Here is a 16991-nt window from a genome sequence, read left to right on the forward strand (position 1 = left end):
CTAATCTTGAAAGTAGAGATAGTGTCTGTCTCCTGAATCCAAACTGGAAGCTGGTTCCACAGAAGAGGGGCCTGAAAACTGAAGGCTCTGCCTCCCATTCTACTTTTAAATACTCTAGGAACAACAAGTAGTATATTAGTGTAGTATATTTCATCTTTAGGAAATCAACACAAGCAAAGACAAATATCATAGTTTGAGCTTAAAATTGAATATTAAGGTTCTCTTTGGAATCATTGAATAAAACTGCTGCTGTGTCATGTTGTGTTTGTTGTCCTCTCAGTCTGTCAGGTGGAGGTGGAGGAGGGGGCGGAGTCTGTCCAGCTGCCCTTCACAACCACAGAAAACCTGCCTGGAGATGCTGAAGTGGAGTGGTGGCGCTATGAACCTGAACCACCGATGACTGTTCACAAATATCACGCCGGCTCTGACCAGCCTGATGCACGAGACCAGTTTTACAGAGAGCGAAACGAAATGAGAGACGACTCACTGAAAACTGGAGACCTCAGTCTGACCCTGAAACAGCCCACAGACAGAGACACTGGAAAGTACATCTGCAGAGTTGAGGGGAAAGGGATCAAGAGAAAGAAAACAGTTCTGCTGAGAGTGATGAGTCAGTGCAAATACCTATGAAATATTTGTTACAGTGTATTTGTTTATAAAATGACAATAACAATAATTAAATGTAAATATCAGACTGCAGCATAAAGAAGCTTAATAAGGTGTTTTCTAGATTCACTGCTGTCTGTACAGCTCATGTTGTGTTTGTTGTCCTCTCAGACCGTGTGGTGGAGGTGGAGGAGGGGGCGGAGTCTGTCCAGCTGCCCTTCACAACCACACAAAACCTGCCTGAAGATGCTACAGTGGTGTGGAAACGCATTGACCCTGTACCATCAGTGTTGGTTCACGTGTATGAGAACGGCTCTGACCAGCCTCACAAACAGCACCAGGTTTACAGAGACCGAACGAAGATGAATGAAGACCTGCTGAGAACTGGAGACCTCAGTCTGACCCTGAAACAGCCCACAGATGGAGACAGTGGAGAATACAGCTGTAGTGTCAGCAGCAAAGAAAGAAGCATTTCAAGAGAGACCACAGTGCTGCTAAAGGTCAAAGGTCAGTATGAAAATATAAGTTTGTCTCTTGTTGTCTGTCCCTGGCTGACTGTCTTGTCTCTGCAGGGAGAGTTCAGGTCCAGGATCAAACAGGGAACATCAGGAACAGAAGCAGCTCCATTGATCCGACTCCTCTGATGGCTGATCAATCAGTTTGATCTGTGCTTAGTTTAGGATCAGCTTTTAGTTCAAGTTCAAATCAAAGTCCCTTTCTCATGACTACACTTTAAGAAAGGGACTGGAGCACACCAGCCTGCATGGCAGAGTTCCAAGACTGTTGGGGAAAAAAACCCTGGACTGATGAGTGTGTCATTACACACTGCATTTCAGAAAAGGAAGCTCATACCAACAGTAAAATATGGTGGTGATAGTCTGATAGTCTGAGGCTGTTTTGCTGCCTCGGGACCTGAAAGACTTGCCTCCCTAAATGGAACCATGAATTCGGCCCTCTTAAAATATCAATTCTTTAGGAGACTATCTGCCATCCGTTCTCATCTGACCTGAAGCGCACTTGGTTTCTGCAGCTGGAGAATTATGCAAAACACCCAAATAAGTCAAAGTTCTTACCTGAATCTGATTTATATCCTGTGACATGACCTTAAAAAGGTGGTTCATGCTTGAAAACCCAGCAATGTGGCTAAATTACAACAATTCTGCAACAGTGAGTGGGCTGAAAATCCTCCACAGTGCTGTTAAAGATTTATTGCAGGTTGTTACAAATGCTTGGTTGCAGTTATTTATTAAATTCAGGGGGCAATAGCTTTTTCTGACATGTTCATCTAGGTTTGGGTTTTTCCCCTTAATAATAAACACATTTATTTAGAAACTGCATTTTATATTTACTTCTGTTCTTTGGATAATATTGTAATTCAATTAATGTTTTATCACTCACCTTTGAAAGTTCAGGTCAGGGGTTAACGTGTAATAATGAGAAATAACAGAGAAAAACAAAAGGAAGGTGCAATGAGACATAGGAAATCATGATTCATGGCAAATGAAATTTATCAATAATTGAAAGCCATCCTGACAGTTATTACAAATTAATATTAGCAGGTTAGGTCCCAACTGATGACCTATAAAGATCCGTGTCATTACCAAAGTGTCACAAAAGAAACATCTCATGATGGGTAAAACCAGTGAGCTGTCTCAAAACCTTCACAACCATATTGTTGCAAAACTTACTGAAGGTATTGGTTCTAAACTACTGAAGGTTCTAGTCAGCACTGTTGGGTTCTTAATGCAGAGGTGGAAAGAACATCATTTCACCATATATAATAATGATCAGAAGAGTCGTTGAAGAGCCAAGGTGCTACAGAAAAACCTGGAATCAGCAGGTACAATTGTTTCAAGAAGGCATGGCATGTAGGTCACCATCCATGGTGCCATTGCTGAAGAAAAAGCATGATGAAGAGCATTTAAAGTTTGCTGATCATTTAGAGAAGCCAGTGAAATATGGTTTGGTCAGATGGTCGTATGATTGTTCGTTTTTTCTCTGTAGGGTCTACCTCACAATATAAAGGTGGTTGTTACTGTGATTGGTCGCTATATGAATAAAATTGACTGGAAATGAAAAGATGACTTGTCCATGGATATGCAGACTGGAGCATCCAGGAAATGATCCCATCAATTTTCCAACTGGGAAATGATCTGCTTTACCTCCTGAGTTGGTAGATTGACACCCCAAGTTGCTCTCTGATGCAAAGAATGAATGTTAGCATATCTTAGCTAGAAAGCACTAAAGCATAGAAACCAGTGCTTGTCTGGTTGAATGAGGCAAGTTCTTTAAAATGACCGTTGCTCTGAGCTGATGTCCTGAAACTGTTTGTGTCCACAATGTGGAAAAACCACGGCGATGTGTCTTTGTGTCTTTTGACTGGCAGCTTTCAAGACAATGTTTCATATATTCAGCTTCAGCTACGTGCTCTGATGTGTGACTTTCAGAAAAGAAGTTGGTGACGGCGTTTATGTGGCTCGTTGGTCTAGGGGTATGATTCTTGCTTAGGGTGCGAGAGGTCCCGGGTTCAAATCCTGGACGAGCTCACCTCACGTCTGTAGAGTTACAGGGTTTTGTTTAGGTTTCATCCAGCAAGAAACCTCTTAGAAATCCGTTATCTACAGCCTGAAATCACACGTTCCCATAGTACCTCACACAGATGTAGCTGAGAGATCTGATTTCCATTTCTTACAATTTTAATTCTCCAACAAGTTCTTTGAAGATAATTATTTGTCTTTCATGTTGGCCTAACAAAATAACAGAGTATTATTTTAGATTAAATCAGAGTTGGTCTTTGTTGTTTGCTTTCTCTTCTGTTTTTTTTCTCCATACAGGTGACCCAGGTGTTTTTTTTTTTGTTTTTGTTTTTTCTTTCTTCCCCCCCTTCTCACTGTCTCTTCTCCCCTTTGGTTTTCTTTCTCTCCCTCTCTTTCTTTCATTCTTTCTCCCTGTCCTGTCCCGTTTGTAGCAACTGAAAATAAAATAAATTCATAATTATAATAAAGGTCAATCAAATGGACCAATATGGCAAGGCCATGATGATCCACTTGGTAAAATAAATCCGCTTGGCATCTTTCTTGGCTTTAAGACAACAATTCTGATGGCTAAAGATCCAAACGGGACACAAAAGGAAAAAAAAATAGATTAAATCAGAGGGTGAAATCCAAACTTGTGCACAGAACTACAAAAATACACAGCTATCTATCAAATATTATAAATGTGTAACTCTTTGACACAACATTAACAAAATGCATGTGGAAAAATGCACATACATTTCTTTCTTTTGCACAAAGATTGAACATCAGTAACTATTAATACTTTAGTATCACAAAGGAATCTAGTTCAGTGCTTTCTGCACACATGTAGCTTATCTACCAACTTAAATACAAGTTTACAAATTTGATTACAGCAAAAGTCTGAAATGCCATGTCAGCTGTTATTTGGAGTGTAACTAAAGCAAAAAAACAATTAGTTGGAAAAATAATGCTGGGAAATTATTTTAGTCCTTGCCAAGCTCAATACAGGAAGGCTACACAGATAAAGGTCAGTAAAAATAGTGTTCAAGCTTGTGGTTTATTTTCCGGCTCTACATAAGAAACGCTTCAACCACGAGTGATGGCAGTTCACTGATCATCATTTATAGATGTAAACTGGTTGTCTGTGTAAACGAACTGCTGCTACTGCTCTAATCCAGCTGAGCACTCAAGACTCAGCTATTCACACACTGCTTTCTAAGCACCTTTATCAGACACTCACGTTTGGATGGAGGCGTAAGTAGAAATTTGGCGTTCAGTATCTTGCCTAAGAATACTTCAGCATGCAGACAAGAAGACACATTTAGAAGACAACCCACTGCATCACATGAGCCTCAGTCAGTGTTCACAGTGCACAGAGAGATCCTGCTGGTTTGCTGTTTATGCATTACTAATGTAGATTTATTTTTGACACGCGTGTTTAAGGTTCGGTGCCCAAACTGACAGTGACTGATGGCAACATTTAGACTGAAAACCAAACAATGAAACTCTGAGAGACAAGGACGATTATCGACTCTGTCCACACAGTGGAAAATCTGTTCTTAATAGAGGAAACATCGTCTACATAACAGACCCAATCAGCAGGAGCGATGCTAAACACAGCAGCTGTGGTTTCCTGTTTGATGAAAACAGGTCGTCTGCCTTCATGTTCAGTCGTCATGTTACAGATACTAACTGAACTGAACCTTCAGCAGGTTTTGGACCTTTATGAGACAAATTTAAATCACAAACTTTCATCACTTTAATCCTGCAGGTTTGAAACTGTTTTCTATTATTAGAAAGATTCTTTGTGTGTTTCAGGTAAAGTGTGATGCTCATATGTAAATAACATCTTGTTTTGTTTCCTGTCCAACTGGCCAGCTTTGAGATGAAACCAGTCATTTTTAACCAGGACATGTCCTTTAATGCACATATTAAACAAATATGTAGGACTGCTTTCTTTCATTTGAACAACATCTCTAAAATTAGAAATATCCTGTCTCAGAGTGATGCTGAAAACAAGTTCATGCATTTATTACTTCTAGGCTCAAAATCGTTTTCTGTGCCTGTCATGAACAGCTGTGTGGCAGGCAGAGGCAAGACCCAAATGCAGGACTTGGAAACAACGGGGTCGGCTAAAAGAGGCAGCGTTATTAATGTTAGAAGATACTCAGAAAGAAACATAAAAATACAAGAATATAAACAGGAAACGACGAAGGAAACACAGAACTCACAGAAGAACACAGCAAAACAGGCACGAGGGAGACTGAGGACCTAAACACAGGGATGGGATTACAAACACAATGAGACAGAACACAGAGAAAACAGACAAACGCAGGTACGTGAGCGGGGAGACTGAAAGAATAACAAAACACAGAGAAGAGGCTGGCACAGACTGGACACGAAGGAAATAAACATGAACAACATGAAATAGAGATTAAGAAATATAAATAATGACGACTCTGACAAATAAGGGAACCTGAGCTCAAGAGACACCAATACAGGACTAGAACAAAGGTCATTGAAAGAAGAGAACAAATAAACACATAGTCCATAACGAACACAAAAACTAGGTCAAAGACTGAGGACCATCACAGGACACTCTGTGTCAAACATGAGTGTTCATAAGTTCAGAGTATTGATCAGTTTGAAATGATGGAAGCAGCTCCTGAAAGTGACGACTCTTCACCTCGCAGTAGACCTTTGTCAGAGTTCAAGCTGCACAGACTCAAACCAGCAGCAGGTCGATTTCTTTAGTTCCCCGTCAATCCTGGTTCCTCAGGAGGAACTTGCTCCCACAATGACATCACTGTGTGAATGAATGGGAGTGAATGAAGAAAGGAGGAAGCTGATGACTGCCTGTAAATGTTCCCACGGTGACTGACAGAGTGAGACTGTCCACAGGAAGTCTGCAGGTCTGTCCTCAGCTTCCTGTTCACACTTCTTCTGTGGTGTCTGTGGTTCCTTTAGCTTCTGTAAAAATGGGACAGTGTGTGCAGTCATGGGGCAGGTCACTAGAAGGGTGAGGCATTTATTGTCCTACCAACTTTAAAACCTAATTAAAATGTATATGTATGTAACAAATATATGAAACTTTAAACCTAATTTTTACACTGAAGCTTAAAGAGAAAAAAGTTAATGATGGATTGCATTTATATAACACTTTTCAAGGCACCCAAAGTACAGTTCCACAGTCACTCTCACACACTGGTGGAGGCAGCTACAGTTGTAGCCACAGCTGCCCGGGGGCAGACTGACAGAAGTAAGGCTGCCATATCGCGCCATCGGCCCCTCTGGCCAACAGGTGGTAGGGTAAAGTCTCTTGCCCAAGGACACAATGACCAGGACAGAGAGAGCAGGAGGGATCGAACTGGCAACCTTCCAGTTACAGATGAGCTTCCCAATCCCCTGAACCACGGTCGCCCCGACAGTTCAGCATGTAATAACACTGGGACATGAGTCATATAGGTGCAGCCTCCCTACCTGTGTTCTCAGGGGTCTGAGTGATGATGTCAGCATTGGTCATGTGTGCTAAAGGAAGTTTTTGGGATGACATCATCAAGACAAGAACATGCCAATGAGTGACTGAATATCTGGGATTTATTTTCAACTCACTGAACTTGGATTTCCCATCAAACCTGTTTGCCTGCTGAACTGAATTCACATATATATTGTTTTCATTTAATAATAATCCTGCAGAAAAATCTTAATTCTTATGAAGACGTTGTGAGGGGCTTCATGAATCTCTCTCTGAAAAAGAACTCATTTTGTTTCACTTTAAACACTAGTCACACAAAGAGATGAAGACAAGAAACAAAGTTAAGAACATCTTTTGCTGTGTGGTAACTTTACATCTTCCTTTGTTCAGTCCTGTATCTCAGCACCGGTATCTGCTGACATGCACTCTCTCTACTCTCAGACACTGTTTACCTCTACAGAGTCCACAACATTCAAATAGCTGCTAGACTGATCTTAAACACATAAAACACTTCATGGTTTATGTGTTTTACCTTTGATCATTTCCCACTGATCTCAACAAAGAAGCTCCATCACAGAGAGCTTCTCTCAGCAGTTAACCACACCAGCAGCACCTGTTTTGATGTGGGTGAATATGAACTACTGACTCAGGTGACTTCACTATTTATGTGCTTTTACATCTGATTACTGCTACTACTGTGTATAACCCTCAGATTTACATGGCAATAGAATAAATAATATGGTCACTGAACTAGCTTCTCCTGCTAGTCCCAAAAACGTGACTCAAAGTGAGAGCTGGCTGGGCTTTTTCAGCTGTAGCCTAAACTGTGGAAGCATCACCCTGCCCTCGTTAGTTCAGCCCACTCGCTGCCTGTCTTTAAATAATGTCTTAAAAAGTGTTTTTGCTCCTCAGATTAGAGTCAGAATGAGAGCAGTACATTCTCACCTTGTACTGGTTGTTATTTTCCTAATTTTGCTGGTTTGCTGGTTTGTAGAGTATTTTTATTAAACTGTCCAACGTGCGCTTCTCCGATTTATTTTTGAAAAGATACATCCGGATTAAAAACAAACCAAATCTGCTCAGATTATTTTCAATCTTCAGTTCAGGCCGACTGCTCCTGTTACACTGTGTCATACACACAAACCTGAATTGACTCCCATCAAACACGATCATATCTGTTTAAGCTGCAGGATTTCCTGTCTCAGTGCCACGTCTCTCTCTGCTGACTGCCTCATGTTATAAACACTGAACTGACCAACAAAACCACAGTACAGCTTTAATTATGAAACCAGTGACAGGTTTTACTGAGGAAACAGGAACCTGAAGAGTGAACTGCACCTGCTGTCAATCCCACTTTCAAAACACTAGTTTGATAAATTTGAGAAGAAGATTCTCATTGTTTCATTGACCACATTTTACAAGCCCAGTGAAAACTACTTTTGGGTTTATCTCTCATTGATGTCCCTCGCTAGAACACAGGTGAATGTGTACCTGCAGTGTTTGTCCTCAGACTGGAGTAAAGTACTTCAGGTTCGCTGGCTGGAGTCTTATTGGTCCAGGCTCTACTGGTGACCTCAGCATAGGTGACATCATTTACTGGAGCTGACTGGTATCTCCCTGCAAAGATGAAGTGATCTGAAAGAATACTAGTATTTGTGTCTGTGGAGTTTTAGTCTGAATCTACTTTCTAAGTGTTCTAAAAATAGAAACGCTGATGGAGGCTGTCTTGATGTGTCCAAGATGATGACTTTGGATGAAAATTTGAGACAGACGCCATACCTGTGCGCTTCTTCCACAGAAGATGAAGTACAAACAGAACCAGAACCAATAGCACCAGGGAACCTATAGCAGCTACAATTGGGAATATGAGGGAGGAGGGGGGAGAGGGAGAAGGGGGAGGAGAAAGAAGGGTAGAAGAAGAGGAGATATGAGTGTTTGTCAGTGACGTTATGGTTGTTGTTGCTTCTTTTGTTGTTGTAAACAAGGCTGTGGTTGAAGGACCTGCAGGAGAGATGAGGAAGCTGCTTCAGTCAGTTTATCATCAGCTCAGCAGATTGGCTTTAAACAGGAAGTGATGTCAGTGTTCTGACCTCTGACCCTCAGAAAGCTCTGAGGAGATGATCCAAACTCATCAGGAGCACACCAGTAGAGACCTTCATCAGACTGCTGCACGTTAATGGTGATGTTTTTCTCTGATTTAGGTCCAACAGGACGTCCATTAAAGTAGAAATAAGCTGCAGCTGTGCCACCAGTTTTCTTCTTACAGCGTAGTGTGACATCACTTCCTGTACTCACAGGAAGTGCAGGGATCTCCAGGATCACATGTTTATCTGAAGAAAAGACCCACGGAGTGATGTAGAGGTGGTATAACAGTGTGCTGTTAGTAGGGATGGGTATCGTTTAGGTTTTATCCGATACAGTACTTTTGAAACGGTGCCGGTGCTCAAACCGGTGCTTAAAGAATGGAGAACACAAAATTGGTCCAAAAACCTCTCATGTTTAGCTGTTTTCCACTTTTTCTTTGGTCATTTTAGCCTTTTTGGCCAGGGTGAAGGGAGCATCTGCCATCAAACAAGAAGACAGCCACATGTAGCTATGATGATGTTTGCTAGTTCACCTTACATGCATTAATGTAATAACGTGGTTAGCCTACTCAACGTGAATTACACACGGACAACATTAAGCTACTCACGCAGAGAAGAACGGCTGCTGCTGCATCATCATCCTCATCATTTCTGCTACACTGGCAGGGCTAGGGGCCAGGACTCTCCTCTTCGGGTTTTTGGGGGATGTTGCTCCGGGTCTGATAACTGGCAACCCACCCGCAGTAGATGTGCTCGGTGTGAGGTCTCGCAGCAAGCTATCAAATACGGTGCATTTCTCTGCTTTTAAAAAAAACGCTATGCGTCGCCAGGTGTTTCATCAGATTTGAGGTGTTACCTCCTTTGACAGTATCACAGTATCAGCTTAAAGCACTTGTTGCTGCTGAGTTTGCATATTTTGCTGTGAAGTACAGCCAGACTTTTGACCGCTTCGCCTTGGGCATTTTAAATCTGTAGCTCTGCTCTAAAAGAACGCACGTACCTGGACCCGCCTACTATCCTCGGAAACGTAAAATTATTGGCTAGAAGTGTATCACAGCTCAGGAAAAAAAAGCACCGAAATGTGCGCTGCTTTTCGGTCTGGTTACTACCGTTTATGTCAGAACCGGTGCCATCATGGCACCGGACACCGGTACCCATCCCTAGCTGTTAGTCTGATTAAATGAAGGACTTCATTACCTGATACAGTGATGTTGACTTCATCAGTTTTCAGTGAACAAAACTCCTCACAGAGCCAAAATAAGCAGTTTGTATCCAACATAACTCAGCTGGACTCTGATGCTCTGTATAACAGCCACACATGAGTCTGGATTCACTCAAAGCATTGAACAAACTTTATTGGAAATGAAGCTTTTGGACATTTGTTCTCTGATATTTGCTCTTCAGCTCGAGTCTCCATCAGTGGGAACATTTCCTGATTCAACTTTTCTTCTGTTCAAATCAAACTCCATGAGAATCAAAGTGTGAATCAGAGTCCTGATGATCAGATTCTATAGAAACATGGAGACTGTAGAGGATTTACACTCAACATGTTCATTTGTTCCCTTCAAGAAACATCAATCATTCATCCAATTAAATCAGTCGTTGATCAGTTTGATTGACAGGACAGATGATCAGAGGTGCAGAGTTTTTACCTCCATAATTCAAACTGGGACTGAAGTATGGGTGGAGTTTGTGAGTGAAGGAGCAGCCAGTAAAGGAGTAGATCAGAGCTGCAGCACCTACATCATAAAAGGAGACCAGACCCTCCTCATAATCCACAAACACCCCCACCTTCTCAGGACCAGGATGAAGACAGAGGGGGACTAGAGGGGAAGCACAAGCACTGTACTTATTTCCATTTCTCAGCCACACAGTCCAGAAACCATCCTGAGGTCTCAGTGTGATTATTCCCTTCCTGTTGATCGACTCTGTGGCCACTCCTAAATCCCATTTAGTCTTTCCTTTAACCTGAACCTCAAAGTAAAATCTGCCTGAAGAGAAACTCTGCTCTCCTAAAACACAAGGACACTGAGAAAATCTCTCTGGGTTGTCTGGAAGTTTCTTCCTCACATCACTATGATACACTTGTTTTCCATCATCAGACAGGATGAGTTTAGGATGAGCTGTATCAGGATCCAGAGTCACATCCACCTCATGCTGCTGCACCCTCTGCAGCTCAGCCTCTAACATCTTCTTCTTCATGGGTTTCCAGACTGTCTCCTCCAGCTGAGCCACAGCTCTCCCCACAGTCCCCTCATATGATGGTGGATGAACTCTGACCTCTGTCCAGTCCTTGCTGGGTGGAGCAGCTTTCAGGGAGGAGAAGCTTTGGAGGAGGTGGAGGTGGTCTTCAGAGCGTGAGAGCTGCTCCACCTCAGAGCTTCTCTCCATCAGCTCAGAGATTTCCTGTTCCAGATCTTTGATGAGACCTTCAGCCTGTTTCTCTGTAGCTTCCTGTTTGTCTTCGATCTCCTTCATGAGCTCCTTCAGGCGTCTCTCAACAGACTCCATCAGAGCCGTGAGGACCTGAACACCTTCTGCTTTCTGTCTGTCTGCAGCATCTTTACTCATCTTCACCGACTCTGTGATCTCCTGAATCTTCAGTCGTCTCTTCTGGATCATCTGCTGAATCTCAGCCTCTGTCTTCTCCAGCTCTGCCTTCTTTCCTTCATATTCTTCTCTCAGAGGAACAAACTCGTGGTTCTTGTGGTCTAAAACAGAGCAGAGCATGCAGACACATGTCTGGTCGGTCTTACAGAACAGCTCCAGGAGTTTATCGTGCTTCGTGCACATCCTGCCTTCCAGGTTCTCCACAGCATCAACCAGCTGATGTCTTTTCAGACGTTTCAGTGTCAGATGAGGCTCCAGGTGAGTCTGACAGTAGGAGGTCTGACACACCAGGCAGGACTTCAGGGCCTTCAGTCTGGTTCCAGTGCAGACGTCACAGAGAACTTCTCCTGGTTTGGCAGCTTGTTGCTCTGAGCTGCTGCTGCTGGCTTTCTGCTGAGCTTCACGTCTGAACTGAGCAACCATCTCAGAGATGAAGGTGTTGACCCTCAGCTGAGGTCGAGTGTAGAAAGTCTCTTTACACATGGGACACTGACAGCTCTGATTCATGTCCCAGTGCTGACTGATGCAGGTTTTGCAGAAGTTGTGTCCACATGATGTAGTGACTGGATCAGTGAACACATCCAGACAGATGGAGCACAGAAACTGATCTTCAGATCGCAGATTGCTGGCAGCAGACATGTCTGCACTCTGAGGGAGAAAGAAAAGAAACATTTGATTCAAAATTCACTTTAAATTTCATTTTTACAAAGAGAGAAACAAGCGTCAGTAGTCTGAGGAGCTTGGAGAGAAAAGCGTCTGGACTTCTTTAAGTTTCTTTTCATCACAGAAGCTTCTTCATCTCATCCTCAACATGGACCAAGGAATGAATACTGCACTTTTGGAAGAACTCCCTCCCCTGCAACCTCTTATCGTCAAAGGGACGGAGGTGGAGAGGGCAAACAGCCACAGATTTCTGGCACTGCAGGTTACTTCAGACCTGAGCTGGACTCTCAACACTACAGCAACTGTGAAAAAAGCCCAGCAAAGGCTTTATTTCATTCGGCTGCTCAGGAAAGCTGGCATGAACCACCACCCTCTCACCCAGGCCTGCAGAGGACTGATAGACAGCATCCTCACCGCAGGCATCATTGTCTGGTATGGAAACACTACACAGACAGAGAGGAAGGCTCTGCAAAGAATCATAAAGTCTGCAGAGAGGATTATGGGAACAACACTTGCATCTTGGACCTGCACATACAAAGCTGCACATACAATCTCAGACACAACAGAGCGGACAGCAGCATCACACACAGAACACGATTCTTCAACAGCTTCTTCCCCACAACTGTCAGACTGACGGCAAACAAAAACACACTGAACACTTAAAATAACACAGCACTACTTAACCTCATTTTGAATGTATCATCGGTTCACTGACCATCGGGCAATACACTCACAACAGACTTGTGAAACAGATCTGTGGAACAAATGTGCAATACTGTGAGTGCGATAAGAGGTAGAGAACTACACACTCTCTGTACGTTTTCTTCTTTTTCTTTGTATATAGAAAATAGTACGACTACCCTACTCCGGACTTCATTTCTATCCTTCTGCTTTTTCTGTCTTTATATTGTTAAAGTGTGATTTGACTTGGAAAGCTCTGCACAAGTATTCCACTGTGCATGGACTGTTGGTCCTGTGTGCAAATGCCAAAATAAAAATCTTGAACCTTCAGTTGTCAGAGTAACTGGTGGAGACCCAGCAACACATTCAGAGACAAACTGGTTCATCTCAAACACAAACTGAACAACGTCGTGTCTGCTGTACAGTGCAGCGTCCAGATGAACAGGATCAACAGGATGAACATCTTTTTAACAGTCGTTACAAAGATGTGAAGTTGTTTGGCTGACACAGACAAACAGTATCCCACATTCTTGATTTTTAGCTCACAAACACGTCTTATAAGGACTTATTGATCCTGAAATGTTGGAGGTTTTAGCTCTTTAAACAGTAAAGTTACAGGAGGATACAGATAATTATCAGGAAAATGTCCTCGGTTTGTTAAAATGATCCCGTCCGATAACACACGAGAACAATAAATGTATAATTTTCTGTTGTAACCCACAAACTGAACGGTCACACTCATCTTTCATGTTGTCACTAAAACATCACTCCTTCCACGTCTAGTTGGTCGTGATGGAGGCGGAGTGCGTTGGGTCCGCTTTCCCTGCCCAGCCGATGTTCCTGATGCAGGGAAACAGATCCTGTTGGGGATCCCTACCTCGGCACAACACCTGCCATGGTCTTTGCACACTCACCACAGTAAATGCATCATGTTGTCAGCGTTACAGTATCATAGTCAGAGAAACTGGTCAGGCCGCTCTCTTCCAAATGTCTACACTTCACCCTTTTACTGTCAGTGGGCTCAGAGTCCATCTAATGTGGCTCATTATCTGATGCCGTCTGCAGACCAGTGTTAGACACTGAGAGGTTGATGGCTCCGTGTCAGAGCACCGGCCTTAACGAAAAAGTTATCAATCGTTCTTTTCATCTTTTCTCATTACCCACAGCTACATCCACTCCTGTCACGCTGCTCACCTCTGCTGCGACGATTCAAACAGCCGGAAAGTAAATAATTTGGAGACTGTTCACTGTGACACAAACGCACCGTGAAAACAGAGACTTTCTAAAACGATGATGCATGTTAGTCATGTGATGCAGGCATGTGACCAATTAAACAAAGATAGTGGAGAGCATTATACAGCAGCAGTTTTGACAGTCCTATTAAAGATGAATATCAGTCTGCACATGCTCCACAGAGCTTTTCTTCAAATTCTTTAATTTTCTCTCGGTTTTGCAACTTTGTACTTTTGTGTTACTCGGAGCAACAACTCCACCTCATTGTTAGTCCATTTTAAAACTCGGTGCTTTTCCTCCACCTTTTGCCGCGACGTTTCAAACAGCTGGAAAGTGAATAAGCGGCAGACAGAAATGAGACCGGTCGAATCGTCTTGCGTTTCACGCATGCGCAGGACTGGAACGTAAGCGTTTTCAGCCGTCTTAATGTGGACGCACAACTCTGTGAAAACGACTGAAAACACTAGTGTGGACGCAGAGCGCTGTTTTCAAATCTATCCGGGCGAGTGTGGACGTAGCCTAAGTGGCACCATGGAGAAATGAGGTGGCGCTCTAGACCCTGATGAAGTGAACAGAGTGAAGATTTGTGTAGAAGCAGGAAGTGTGATCAGCTGCACTCACCACTGTTGCTGAGAGAAACCTGATGGACTCCAGTGAATCTTCTTTTAGAGACAAACAGGACTCGACTGCAGCTCTGCTGCTGCTCTCTCACACTTTCACTTCTGCAAAATGACGTTGAGCTTCTTGTTTTTCAGGTGTTGCTCCGCCTCTTCCTGCCTCTGCCTTTACAGGAATCAGCCGGTCTGTACTCAGTGACTGTGTGCAGCGGGTGGGAGGTACACACAGTGTGTACTGAAGTAGAAGTACTACTGTTAAAAATACTCCAAGTACTGTTTCAACTTCTTTACTCAAGTAAAAGTAAAAAGTACTGGCTGTGAAATGAGAGTAAAAAGAGCTGATTGAAGAACATTTCTAACACGTGTTTATACAAAGCTGACTGAACCATGTGCTGCATCAACGTGATAATAAAATAATATTATTCACTTTGTTTCTAATAAATATTTTAGCTTGAAATAAGTGAAAAAAATCTGCCAATGGAACAAGTTAAAACTCTCTATTTTTTCTCTGGTTTCAAGATTCACTGTCTTGAAAAAAGTTCATATCCGGTGGCGGACTCCCTCAGGTGTCGGTTCGTTGGTGGTTCTTTGTGTCTGGGGATGGGCGTCCAGGTACACACCGGCTCACTCCTTGGCGGCTGCTTATCGGGGCCTGGAGCCTGGGGCTCGCTCGGGCCACTTCGGAGGTGGGGTGCCCCCGGCCTCTCGGCCTGGGGCTCGGTCACTCAGGCACAGCTGGCTGCCGGCGGAGCTCACGGGCGCGTCACTGCAACTCCCCTTGGCTTCTGCTCCGCGGCTGCTGGGTGAACCCTCATCTGGGACTCTCCTCAGCTCTTTCTGGGACAGTGGCGCGGCTGCCCCTCTGTTGGTCTTCCTTGGTCTCTTGTGTTCTGGGGGCCTCTGGATGTCTGGAGTTTTGATCTCCTCCATACCTGCTTCATGCCCTGGAGGACGGGGCTGTGCCCCCCCACACCCTCTAGCAGATCATTACATGAAGGAACCTTTTGAATATAAGTGCACACAGGTGTGTGTCAAGATGAACCGAATCAACCTTTTGGGACTGCAGGGAGGGCACTGGCTGCCTCGAGAGCGAAATGCCGTGACCTGTTATTGGAGATACAACATCATGAAATCTTTATATGGTGTTAACCCGCTGTGCCCAGAAAATGGCACAGCTCATGGTGTGTTTGAAAAGCTGGGAAATCTAATATTGGATGCACTTAAGCTGCAACTGGGAACCAGCAAAGTAACACATTCACATTTAATGAAGTTTGGTGTGAGTGAGCAAGTATTTCACTGAGGCAATTCAGTTCAGGGGGATGTGTAGGCTGGGATATCATCCACGTAGGCTTCTAGTTGAACACCGTTGACCAGCCTCATCAGGAATGTTGCTCGTTCACGTCTGCTAAATTTTTAAATCCAAAACTTCAATTATATTGTACGAAATGGTCAGGTGTGACAAAAGCATGTATGCATGATTACAGTTTTTACTGCCACGAGGACTGGACCGGATTCTGGACCGGAGTTTTTCCCATTTTGTGGATAAGCTGTCGGTCCACCGTTTACCTCAGCTGTCAATGCTGGAGCTGAGAAATGTCCACTTTTATTTACTCTCAAACAGGGTGTAAAACTTTGTGAAAGGAGTCTTGTGCAACCAGTGTTGGGGAGTAACGGAATACATGTACCGCCGTTACGTATTGAAAATACAAAATATGAGTAACTGTATTCCGTTACAGTTACCGTTTAAAAAGGTGGTATTCAGAATACAGTTACTTTGTTGAAATAAATGGATTACACTGCGGTACTTTCCTGTTTCATATTGTCGCGGGTCAGGACTGTTTGGGTTTTGTTTGACAGCTACGTTCTGTAGTTCCGGGCGGCAGCGTTGCGGTTGCCATGGTTACAGGGTGACGCTCTCGCTCTGCGTGTTTCCTGGGTGAGAGAGCGCCTTTTTGTTGTTGTTGTTGTTGTGTTAAGCTAACAGGCAGAATGCAGAATGTAGCCTCACGGGCAGTGTAGTCCGTGCTGCAGGGAGAATGGACCGCCATACTCGTTATGTGTCTGTGAGCAAGAGGAGGGAGAAAAAGGAAAAGTAGGAGCTGTCATCGAGCAGAAACGGGAGCTGGAAGCATGTAAATATAATAATAACCACTGCAGCCAAGAAGAGAGCCTGACGAGCCCAGCTGTAAGTAAGCTATTAAGACAGATTGCATGTCTCCCTGGAAGCCCTAAAGATTAGTTGGAAAACTTATCAGAGGGCAGTTAAGGCCGATAAACACTCCTACTTTTCTCAATTTATTTCGGCCAACTCTCACAACCCTCGTGTTTTATACAATACAATTAATTCTGTACTTAACTTGGAGGGTTACAACCTTTTGCCGTCCTCTGAGGCTATGTGCAATAAGTTTATTACCTTTTTTGTGGACAAGGTTGCTACCCTGAGGCCTCTGATTCCACCTATTGTTGATCCGGCCATGCATGCTCCTTGCTCAAGCCTATTCCCTGC

General features: G+C 43.5%; 3 protein-coding genes and 1 non-coding gene across 7 annotated transcripts; 2 read left to right on the forward strand and 2 right to left on the reverse strand.

Annotated features, from left to right (window-relative positions):
• Positions 1-248: 248 nt before the first annotated feature.
• On the forward strand, positions 249-16731 carry LOC120741635 (basement membrane-specific heparan sulfate proteoglycan core protein-like). Of its 4 annotated transcripts, XM_040044609.1 has the most exons (4): positions 251-610; positions 778-1113; positions 1179-1304; positions 16720-16731. In XM_040044609.1, the coding sequence occupies exons 1-3, from the start codon at positions 397-399 to the stop codon at positions 1268-1270; spliced, it is 642 nt and encodes a 213-aa protein (XP_039900543.1). In that variant the 5' UTR covers positions 251-396; the 3' UTR covers positions 1271-1304; positions 16720-16731. The 4 variants fall into 4 exon arrangements, 3 of the variants coding, with proteins under 3 accessions (XP_039900540.1, XP_039900543.1, XP_039900542.1); XR_005697657.1 differs by having other exon boundaries at positions 249-610; positions 778-1304; XM_040044608.1 differs by lacking the exon at positions 16720-16731 and having other exon boundaries at positions 252-610; positions 1179-2685.
• trnap-agg lies at positions 3081-3153 on the forward strand. Its single transcript has one exon. It is a non-coding gene; the product is annotated as a tRNA-Pro (tRNA).
• LOC120741634 lies at positions 5099-9990 on the reverse strand. Its single transcript, XM_040044605.1, has 5 exons — positions 9879-9990; positions 8688-8927; positions 8377-8598; positions 8089-8214; positions 5099-6092 (listed from the first exon to the last, which is right to left on the reverse strand). Exons 1-5 carry the CDS (start codon positions 9958-9960, stop codon positions 6055-6057), a joined length of 708 nt encoding a protein of 235 aa, XP_039900539.1. The 5' UTR covers positions 9961-9990; the 3' UTR covers positions 5099-6054.
• Positions 10011-14638, reverse strand: LOC120741633 (E3 ubiquitin-protein ligase TRIM21-like). Its single transcript, XM_040044604.1, has 2 exons — positions 14490-14638; positions 10011-11939 (listed from the first exon to the last, which is right to left on the reverse strand). The coding sequence occupies exon 2, from the start codon at positions 11928-11930 to the stop codon at positions 10272-10274; it is 1659 nt and encodes a 552-aa protein (XP_039900538.1). The 5' UTR covers positions 11931-11939; positions 14490-14638; the 3' UTR covers positions 10011-10271.
• Positions 16732-16991: the final 260 nt, after the last annotated feature.

The sequence above is a fragment of the Simochromis diagramma genome, unplaced genomic scaffold (genome assembly GCF_900408965.1).
Source record: "Simochromis diagramma unplaced genomic scaffold, fSimDia1.1 OVJJ01000120.1, whole genome shotgun sequence".
Taxonomy (NCBI): Eukaryota; Metazoa; Chordata; class Actinopteri; order Cichliformes; family Cichlidae; genus Simochromis; species Simochromis diagramma.